The 11063-nt window shown below is 42.0% G+C and overlaps 1 protein-coding gene across 2 annotated transcripts in view; it reads right to left on the bottom strand.

Annotated features, from left to right (window-relative positions):
* Positions 1-226: 226 nt before the first annotated feature.
* Positions 227-11063, bottom strand: part of TMEM108 (transmembrane protein 108) — a 129974-nt gene continuing 119137 nt past the window's right edge. For both annotated transcript variants that reach the window (XM_072153464.1, XM_072153465.1), the window contains 2 exons: positions 3502-3656; positions 227-751 (listed from right to left, as the gene is read on the bottom strand). In XM_072153464.1, the coding sequence (XP_072009565.1) occupies positions 629-751; positions 3502-3656 (278 nt within the window). In that variant the 3' untranslated portion in view covers positions 227-628. The remainder of the gene's footprint in view (positions 752-3501; positions 3657-11063) is intronic.

Raw genomic sequence — 11063 nt, 5'->3', positions numbered from 1 at the left:
TCTGGTGAAAACCAGGTGCCGCTTGGGCTCCGGTCCCAGGTGTCGGCTAGTTCCATCTCCCGCGGTGGTCCAGGGGATCCACTGATCCTGACACATATGAGGCCCCACTTTCAAGCCCAGCGCTCTGTCACTGTTTCCTGGGATTGGTTGAGGAGTCGTAACACTATTAGTACATGTGAAAAAAACATAAAAAGCTCTTCTAAACTGAAATACAGCAGATTCCATGTATATTCTATTTAGATTTTATTAACCAAAAACACAGTTTTACATATAAATAACTTTATTTTTATAAAGCCACAGATTATTCTGTAAAGTCTTACCACAATCGTAAAAAGATGACAAATCTTAGGAAAACAAGCTGAAAACATTGTAGTTATTGTAAGGGAAGGGGTTACACAAAGCATATTTATATGATATAGGAGTATGATCTGCTCTTGGGGTACTTTGGAGGGATGGCTGTAAGATCAACTAAATCCAACTAAACTTTAAACCACCTGGTATCCAGTTTCTACTGTAGGTGAAGGGATAGAGCTTTCACTGTCTTGTATGTTTGGCTACAAGTCGTCCATTTTATTAAAGGCTGTTTCTTTTCTAGATGTAAAACACAGAATGGAGCTTCGCTCAATCGTCATATTTCAGAAACTTGCTCACGTCCTGAAAAAAGCGTTTCCTGACAAAATGGATTGACAAGAACCATTCCAGTGTTTCTGTAATCTCCATTGGCTGGGGAGCGTGGTTCTGAGAGATGGTCCTGAAAAAAAAATAAACATTATGTACAGAAAGTATCAACATTAAAAATGTATAAAAACAGCCTACGGACCCCCTAAAGAAGCTTTTAGTAGTGTTTGACACAAGACAATGGCAAGAGGTCCCCCTTAACCAATGATTGGTCACGTTCCTTAGCTAGTGATTGTGTGTGTGAGGAGGGTGTCAAGGGGCACAGGAGTACAGACAGGACAGTAAGCCCTAAACTGAGCCAACCAAGCTGTCACCTACCTACATACCGGCCCCACTCTAAGCAGTGGGCAGTAACTTGGAGTCATTCTCTCCCTAGGTCAAAGGTACAATAGGCAACGTCAAAACGAGAATAAATGATATAGCAACAATAGCAAAGCACAGACAGAGAAGCAGAGCTGTGGTTAAACCTATAACCAGTGACGTCTTTACTGAGCAGGCAGATCCTGGACTCCCCTCCAGCAGCTGTCCGTCAGGCTAGTAACCCTTACTTGGCAGGCTGAACTGCATAGAGCAGGGTGTGGCTCAGTAAATCAAAACACAACAAAGTCTAAGTCACAGTTCACACGCAGGAAACGCAAACAGGAATTAATGGCACCTTATCTGCCAACTGCAGATAGAGGGACGTTTTGGCGTGGAAGTTACACTGTGCTCTTCCAGTCTCCAGTTTGAACCAGATGGCATTGGAACTGGAGAAGATTGGCACTCAGTAACAGCCAATTTTCCTTTTTCTTATTTCGTATGCCCCACGTTATAAAATAGGCTGCAAGGAGGTGCTGGATAGGATAGTGATTCATTAATCTGCCATATATAAACATTTCTTCAATTAGATGTCATTAAAAAAAATTACCTGTGTGAAGATAATTTCTCATAAATGTAGTGATATGTTCCCTTAGAAACAAGACTGTGTCCCAGGATACGGCCACCTCTGCTGGAGGGATCGCACATACAAACAAAAAATTTTTGTATATGAAATGTCCGGGATTTACTGCATAACACCACAGCCGTCCTGCAGATCTCTGGCCACCGCTGCCAAAATGTGAGGTGGTCGTATCCAAGGAAGCCATTTTGTTTCTAAGGGACAACATGGCTACATTTATGAGAAATTATCTTCACACAGGAACATTTTTTTTAATAACATCGAATTGAAGAAATGTTTACACATGGCAAATGAATTAAATTTAAAGGTCCAGATGGGAATAACCCTTTAAAAAGATATTTAAAAGCAAAGTTACCATCAGATTAACTGATGGTAGACTGCCTTCACTTACTTGCTCATTAAAGGTATTTGCCCAAGAACCCCCTTACTTTACAATTTTAGTGAGTTTTATAGCTTTTTGAGCTCTTATAACACGGTCAGTGATGTTCAGTGTAAGAACTCTCTAACAGGGCAGGGACTCTCTAAGTAGACACTTCATGATCCCTCTAGTGCTATGAGATACTGTGTTCTAACAATGTGCTCAGTTTATCAGGGTACAGGGTTTCGCTACACTTCTCAAAGAGATGAGACAGCCCAGAGATGAGAGATCCGTGAGATGGATATAAGACACAATGAAACAGTCAGTTCTGCTATGTCTCCCCCTCCCCTAGGATAAAGACCTTATCTTGTCTATAGCTAGTAGAGTAAGTCTCTGCATGCTAATACTTGCTATCAGGAAGTGTCTGTGTCTGTAGTGTGTCTGAGCTGGTATTTTAATGCAGGGGGCTCGGGAGAAGGAAGAGAGCACAGCAACGTACAGGCAAGATAAGCTATTCATGAAAAGAATCCATCCATAGTCAGAAGATTTACTGTCAGATCCAGGGACAATCAAAGTTCATAGAGGACTGATAGAGACAGGCTGGAATTATATCTGTTAAATGCTGTTGTAATAACAGTGAATTAGAGAATGTGTTGTTTATCCTGGGTATATTTAAGAATCTTTGCTTTGTAGGAATACCCCTTTAAGTTCTCTATCGGATGGCACAGTTTTTCTTGGACCTGGAATGGACAGATTCGCGTAAAAACGACTTTATAAAATATGCAAATTAGACTTTTGGCTCTCCTATCACATATTGTATGCACTCCCCCACTATCTCAATATTCCGTCCTCATCCTGCCCGCTGATCCACAGACAGCCAGGCACCGTCACTGTCTGTAAGTCACAAGCATGCGCCATCATACTTGCTTGCACAGCCGGCTGGATACGTGAGATTTGCAGACAGACAAGCAGTGTCAGGGGATGGGACGATTGGAAATGTTAAGTGAGTGGGGGCATGCAAACTTTATGACATGGTGGATCCAAGAGGCGCTTTAATGACGTTGGCTGGAGCACCTCAGATCCCTTTACATATTTTATCTGGCCGTTCCAGGATTAAACAAAACTGTGCCATCCCCTAGAGAACTTAATGAGAAAGTGAGGGCAGTCTGCCATCAGTAAGGCCCCTTCTACACTCGCAAGTTTGATGCGATGAACTTGCATCATACTCGCAACGCATGCTGCCCGGATCGCACGGCCCGAACGCTGCAAACCGGGACTTGCGAGTTCATTGCATCACACTAACAAGTGTAGAAGGGGCCTAAATCTGTTGATTGTAGATGTTCTTCAAGGAGGGGACTTGATTGACCTTAGTCTGTGTCAAAGTGCCAATAAATGTGTGTGCTTGTCCTATATTGAGTACATAAAATTTTCTATTTTTCTATTAAATAGAAGATAATGGGGTGTATAGGACAACGGGCTCCATAAACATGAGCTTCTGCAGAGTATTCTTTCCTCTCTAGTGCTTTACCTCTGATGTCTCCAAAGACTGGATCTCTCGCGGTAACTCCACAGCATGCTTATTGAAATAGTCCATTGTAATTGCATTGTTCCAGTAACTTAGGTTATTCTCAGGATTAGAAGCCTTCTTCTTCCGTCTCATGCAGCACACAGTCAGTAGGACGGCTATATCAAAAAATATAAGAAATGTTACAGTTTGTCTATTGGCAGCATTTAGGAAGATCGACCTTGCACCCAATATCATCATATGACCTTGTGGCAGGAATTTTTGCTATTTTACATTAAGCAGATGGCACAAATTACCGTTTGTTAATTCTACACGTAATATGGCAGCAGAGATTTGTGTGGGCATTGTGGTGAAACAAATCTGTGATCATGCACTTTGGATCCCTAAAAGATATTCATATGTTCCATTTTTTATCCCCTCTAACAAAAAATGATTTTACCTGTCTAAGGTTTTAATATAAAATAGTGAGTGACAGACCTGGAGACTCTGAGAGGCTTTCTCTTGTAATGGCAACTGATTGGTTCCCCTCCATGGGGTGCAGCTGTTTAGGTGCTGCGCCCCGGTTTAGCTTTGGTATCTAACAGGTTAACTGCCAAGATCCGTGCCAGGACCAATCACAAGAGTTAATGGCAGGTGTCTGCTGTATAATATCATGTAACCAAAATGAAGTACGGTATATACTCGAGTATAAGCCGACCCGAGTATAAGCCGAGACCCCTAATTTTACCACCAAAAACTGGGAAAACCTATTGACTCGAGTATAACCCGAGGGTGGGAAATGCATTGATCACACCCCTCCCCAGTATATTGCCCGCAAGTCCCCAGTAGTATATAGCCAGCCTGCCCCCAGTAGTGTACAGCCAGCCCAGCCTGCCCCCAGTAGTATACAGCCAGCCAGCCTGCCCCAGTAGTATACAGCCAGCCAGCCTGTCCCAGTAGTATACAGCCAGGCCAGCCTGCCCCCTGTAGTATACAGCCAGCCCAGCCTGCCCCAATTAGTATACAGCCAGCCCAGCCTGCCCCCTTAAGTACACAGCCAGCCCAGCCTGCCCCCTTAAGTATACGGCCAGCCCAGCCTACCCCCTGTAGTATATAGCCAGCCCAGCCTGTCCCCAGTAGTATACAGCCAGCTCCCACTAGTATACAGCCAGCCCAACCTGCCCCGTGTAGTATACAGCCTGCCCCCACTAGTATACAGCCAGCCCAGCTTGCCCCCAGTAGTATACAGCCAGCCAAGCATTAAAAAAACCAAACAAACTTATATACTCACAGTGCACAGTGCTGTTCTCCCGATGTCAGCGCGGGTCCTCTTCTGTCTTTTATCTTCTTCTGTCTTCCGCAGGGCACCGCCATGCCCTTCCCTGGCCGGCAGGCGCATAGTATGATGCGGCCGCTGCTGACGTCATACTATGCGACGGCTGGGAGAAGAACATGGCGGTGCCCTGCAGGATGTTACTGAAGAAAGAAGAAGATAGAAGACAGAAGAGGACCCGTACTGACATCGGGCGAGCAGCGGTGTGCATCGGGGCCACCGGCGGGTGAGTATATAATTTTTTTTTTTAAGTGCTGGGCTGGCTATTGACTCGTGTATAAACCGAGTTGAGGATTTTCAGCACATTTTTTGTGCTGAAAAACTCGGCTTATACACAAGTATATACGGTAGCTATAAATTCAATCTAATCCAGCAAAGTATAATCCCCAATATCTACACATTCTCAATTTAAAATTTTTTTATAGCCTGTAATATGTGACAATACGTATCTGCACTGAATGATGCTCATACACCAGTTTTCTACCACATATGAAGTAGTTTTTTACTTGGGAGAAATTGGGTATCAAATTTGGGAAGCATTTTTTTTAAATTTTAATGCATTGTGAATGTGTCATTTTTTGGCATAAGTGATTATATGTAAAAAAAAATCACAATTTCTAAATCGAACCTCCGTTTTGTTTTAACCGAAATGAAACACTTAAAGTGTTAATGAACTTCATAAAGGTTGTTTTACAAACATTGATTTTGCCATTCCTATAATTATCTTATGAGGTTTTACTATTACTACTACTTTATTTAGACCTCTCAACGTCACATGAAAGCAAGAAAATTTGAACCATGAAAATTTGGCTAAAATTTTTAAAAATCCCAAATGTTCATAGTTCAACTGTTTTTGCTTTCCGGGCAGATAGTAATATCCCCAAATAACTTGATAACTAATATTTACCAAATGTCTACTGTATGTCAGTATGGTTTTTTAAAAATTGTTGGTGGAATTGTTCACATTTCTATAACATTTTTAAAATTCCAAAATGTTTATAACTAAATGCAAAACAAATCACCAAAATTGTTAAACTACATTGAAGTACAATGTATCATGAGAAAACAATCTCAAAATCAGTTGGGTATGTTAAATTGTTCCAAAGTTATAACCACTTAAAGCGACACAGATATTAAAAATAGGGCTTGGTCCGGAAAGCCAAAACGGGCTCTGATGTTAAAGGGGTTATCCGAGAGTAGTAATAACTTAGGGCCGGGCTTTTTAAAAATAATAAAGCTGTACTCACCTCCTCCTTCGCTGCTGATGTCGCAGTCCTCCTTCGCAGTCCGTCTGATCTGTGCCCCTGCGATCGGGTAGCTTCCAGCAGCAGAGGAAAACGGCCACTCCCATCCCTTCCTATCTCTCAGCGTTGTAGCTGCTGGGATACGGTGACAGATGGGAGTGGCCGGGACGGCCGGAAGCTCGAGTGCAGCTTCCGTGCCCCTGTTAACAAACAGGGTCACAGATCAGATGAACCGCAGCACAGAACCTCAGCAACAACGGAGGAGGTGAGTACAGCTTTATTATTTTTAAAAAGCCCACCACAGCCCGGCCCTAAGTTATTACTACTCTCGGATAACCCCTTTAATTAGTTAGGACAAGCTACTGATATTATTTGCCAGACATACAGATGACTCATTGGCCATTTTTTGCATTGGCCACAAATCTGTTGTTTGCAGCTTGTGGCTGTACATACATCCCCATAGATGGCAATAGGCGCACAGAGCGATACGGTGATGCACACGCGTGGCACCATACCGCTCTGCACATGGGGAAAAGATAGAACATGTCCTATCTTTCCCTTTGTCTATGGAGAGGGAATGGGCAACCCCTCCTCCTCCCCTGCGTGCCAGATGTATGTCCCCCCGGTTACAGCCGGGCATATGTCCATGTGAATGTAGCCTTTATAAGTAGTGAGTAATTAACTCCCTGCTCTTACATTTGGAGCTATGCTGTGCAAAAGAAAGATGTATGAAAATGTGAAAGAAAAAAGCACAACATGTAACATCATAGAATATGGAGACCTTTTCTCCTTCATTGGCTTTGGATTTGATAACTAGAAAGGGTACTGCCCAATTTCTTAACCCCTTCCTGACTTACGCCTTACTAGTACGGCACAAGCCGGGTCCCAGTGCTTGAAGAGGGCTCACGGGCCGAGCCCTCTCCATAGCCGGTAAGTCTTTGCTGCATAATGCTAGCACCCAAAGTCGAAAATTGCACTTTTTTGCCATTTTGAAAAATATAAAAAAAATCAATAAAAAGTGATCAAAAGATCACAGTCCTAAAAATTTATAGCAATGAAAACGCCATCAAAAGTTGGAAAAAATGACACCACCCACAGCTCCGTACACCTAAGTATGAAAAAGTTATTGGCGCCAGAAGATGGCAAAATTTAAAAAAAAAATTTTGTACAGGAGGTTAATTTTTGTAAATGTATGAAAACATTATAAAACCTATACAAATTTGATATCCCGGTGACCGCACCGACCCAAAGAATAAAGTAGACATGTCATTTAGGGCGCATAGTGAAAGCTGTAAAATTCAAGGCCACAAGAAAACATTGCAAATGCATTTTTTCACCATTTTCACTGCATTTGGAATTTTTTTTCCCGCTTCCCAGTACACGGCATGGAATATTAAATATAGTCACTTTGACGTGCAATTCGTTACCAAAAAATAAGCCATAACACAGCTCTTTATGTGGAAAAATAAAAAAGTTATAGATTTTTGAAGGTGGGGAGTGAAAAATGGAAGTGAAAAAACCAAAAAGGGCCAAGTCGTTAATACTAAGAAATAGACTTTTTACTGTAAAATCCTGTGACTTTGTGAATGAACTGTTTATAACCACATATCCCATTAAATATAATGTACTAGTACAAGTCAGTAGTATAAATAATACATCAGACATATGATCGTATATTACACGTCCCCAGATGCTGGACTCCATGCGCTGAATCAGATTTATCATTAGTGCTATTGAAGCACAATTTTTCAATAGTACAAATCAGCAGGGCCAACTCTAGGGCAATCTTTTTATCTGTGGGATTTGCTGACGTTTTCCCGGCCTGCATGCTCTGCACGTCGTCTCTTCTCTGACATCAGCACAACTAATGAAATGAATGTGCTGCCGTGCACTGACTCACAGGTTTCTATTATTTACTTCTGCCATTATTCTACATTTAATAGTTGCTATAGTTACTGTCCAATGCCCCCATACTCCATGTTCTTATGGTCATGAATTTTGATGTTTTGTACAGTGAAGTCATTGTAGATGCATGGGTCATGTCTTCTGATGTCTGTACAACACAGTGGGGGACATGTATCTTTGTTTGTATCTGTTTTTTGTTGTATAATTGAGACTTTTGGTCTTTTTGCACCCTAAGTGTAATCATGTATTTTTTCTTGTGTTGCATGTTTAGTTTTTCCTGTCCTGACAGGCGCAACTTTTGGCTTTTTGTTTGAGACTTTTTGTTGCAAATGTCTCAAATGAACCTGGACAAGGCATTTGAGGGGTTTATGTACAGGAGAGGACACTAATGTAAATTTTGGATTTGAGGCCATGGGCTGCATATTTAAGCACACCAAGGAGATGACGACATATGAGGATGTGGTCACATGTGGTGTTTGGCATGTGTTTTTCTAACCATTGCAGAAATGCATGCATTTTACATGTTACCATGCATTTGGTTGGTTTGAAAGCTTTCTCTTTATTGTTGCTTACACTTCCAGGGATGATGTTTTTCTAACTAGCCAACCGCAAAGTAAAATGAAAAATACATGGCGTTTACTTTGCGTTTTTAAATGCATTGCAGAAACGCAAATGTGAACACAACCTTAAAGCGTGTCAACTATTTCCAATGTACAAGTATAAACAGGGTCCAGGAACAAAAATCCTTCACAAAGAACACTTGGAAAATAAATATACACAAGGTGCAGACAAAGGTGTACGTGAGAAACAAAAGTCCCCCTAGAATATTTCCTCATAAAAAGATAGAAAGCTAGGGTGAACTCCATAAAGATACATGGCGCACGGCCATGCAGACGGGGAAAAATAGGACATGTTCTATCTTTTACCTGTGTGTGGGAGCAGATGTAGAGGCAGGAGGTAGCTTTGACACTTGGTGAGCGGCTATAGCAGTGGTGGCTAACCTATGGCACAGGTGCCAGAGGTGGCACTCAGAGCCCTTTCTGTGGGCACCCAGGCCATTGTCCCAATTTCACCAAACAGGACCAAATCCACCAAATCTTCCTGCAGTCCCAAGCTACTTAAAAGATACTGCTCTCCGCGCAATTTTAAAGCGACATTTCATTGGCTGTTTGAACTGCAGGAAAAGTGAGAAGGTGTAGACAGAACTGCATTATCTTTGGAGGTCCTCCTGCTGAACCCACCATTCTTCCTGGAGAGAAGCTACAATGATGGTTTGAATTTTTCCATCTTCTTTCAACTCTATTGATGGCCTTAGCAGAGCCAATATAATTGAATGATGTTGAAGAACTGGTAGAAATAAGTTAAGTGGCATGGTAAATAAGTGGATTTTGGTTGTAGTTTGGGCACTTGGTCTCTAAAAGCTTCGCCATCACTGGGCTATAGTGTTCCCTGTGCTATAATGTATGTGTGAACTACAGTACAGGCTGAAGGGTGAAAAAACTGATGACTGGGAAACAACACATTGAAGCCAGCCATTGATGTCAGCAAACTTAAAGAGAACCCATCATGCATATTAACCCACCCAAAATAAAAACTATTAAAAACTATTTCCCTTACAAAAATCAGTTTGTAAACTTATATTCAACTCACCTGATGTGAATCCATCACACTAATTCAGTCATGCATATTAATTGCATTGCCCTGCCTTCTTGTTCCTGATTGACAGGCTATGGTGTTCTGCTGTATGGGGAACTCTGTAACATTATTGGGCACTTGAAGTCATGTGACAAGCATGACATCATCAAAGGTAGTGTAACATCTGCAACGTCTACCTCATGTATGCACAGCAAGCCTCCGTGTAGGATCTGGAGGAGTAGAAATCCATGGAGCATGCTGTGATTTCATATGATCAGATTTATTCATGGGATACAGTTTGCTAATGTTAAGAGGCTAAAGGACCTATGATGATGTCATCCTGGTCACATGACATGCAGAGGAGTAGGACCGGCCGAGCAGAACAAGCCTTCTATGATGCCAGGGAATATAACAAAGTTGATTTTAAGGGGAAGTGAGGGAAACAATTTTAGCTGAAAGAAGGGTATTAGTTAATAGGGCTCTACGGGAACCTGTCACGAGCTGAATATGTGAAAATGTGGTGACAGGTTAATGGCTGTTGATAATGACTACTACTACATCATCATTATGATTTTTATATTTAATCTACAGCTCTAGAGTCTACTCTAGACCAATAGTTTGCAGCAATTTGACTGCCAGAATCCATAACCTAAAAGTGGGAAGGTACATTTCTATACCCAAAAAAGAAAAAAAAGCAGCACTGCGAAAATGGGCCAGGCTGTAGGATCTACCCGATCCGATTATTCATATTTCTGCTGTAAATAAAAATAATGGCAAAGATTTACCAGGACTTCTACGCCATCAATGGCTGCCAATCAAATCTAAGAGATGCAGATTTGAGGAGTTTTATGTGCCCTAAAAGCTTTAATATCTTCTTCCACCACTAGGAGGAGCTTATTATTTCAGGAAAGACAGAATTGTATTATGTTACACTGTGTTAGGCAGAGAACCATTAGATTTATAAACCTTTATATTCAATAAAATAATGTTTAAGGCTGACAATTATCAGGGTTTGTATGGCATTCTTTTGGTGTACAATCCCTTTAATAATCACAATTCCTTGCAAACCCTCAAGAGTTGTGATTTTGTTCCATTTACTCCACCTCCACAATAGGTGGGCAAGAAGGGTTGTAGAGGGAGTTTTCCCAGCGACGGAGTGGGTGCTGCTGTGGGGCATTCTTGCCCCTGAGCACTCGTCATAGCCTGTAACTTTTCAGGCCTTAACAGTCACAGGTAATAGCATTGCCTGCCCAGGGGCGTAACTTGAGGGGGTGCAGAGGGTGCAATCGCAACCGGGCCCAGGAGGCTTAGGGGCCCATAAGATGTCACTTTCCCATATGAAAAGACTAGTACTATAAAACATACATTATAGTCAGGGGGCCTGGCACAGACTTTGCACTGGGTCCCTGGTGCATCTGCCGGTGACAGTATGGTAAATGTCCCCCATAGAGTCACCTTATACTTGCACC

Source organism: Engystomops pustulosus, chromosome 5 (assembly GCF_040894005.1).
Source record: "Engystomops pustulosus chromosome 5, aEngPut4.maternal, whole genome shotgun sequence".
NCBI classification, from domain to species: Eukaryota; Metazoa; Chordata; class Amphibia; order Anura; family Leptodactylidae; genus Engystomops; species Engystomops pustulosus.
This window is presented reverse-complemented; position numbering and strand designations above follow the sequence as displayed.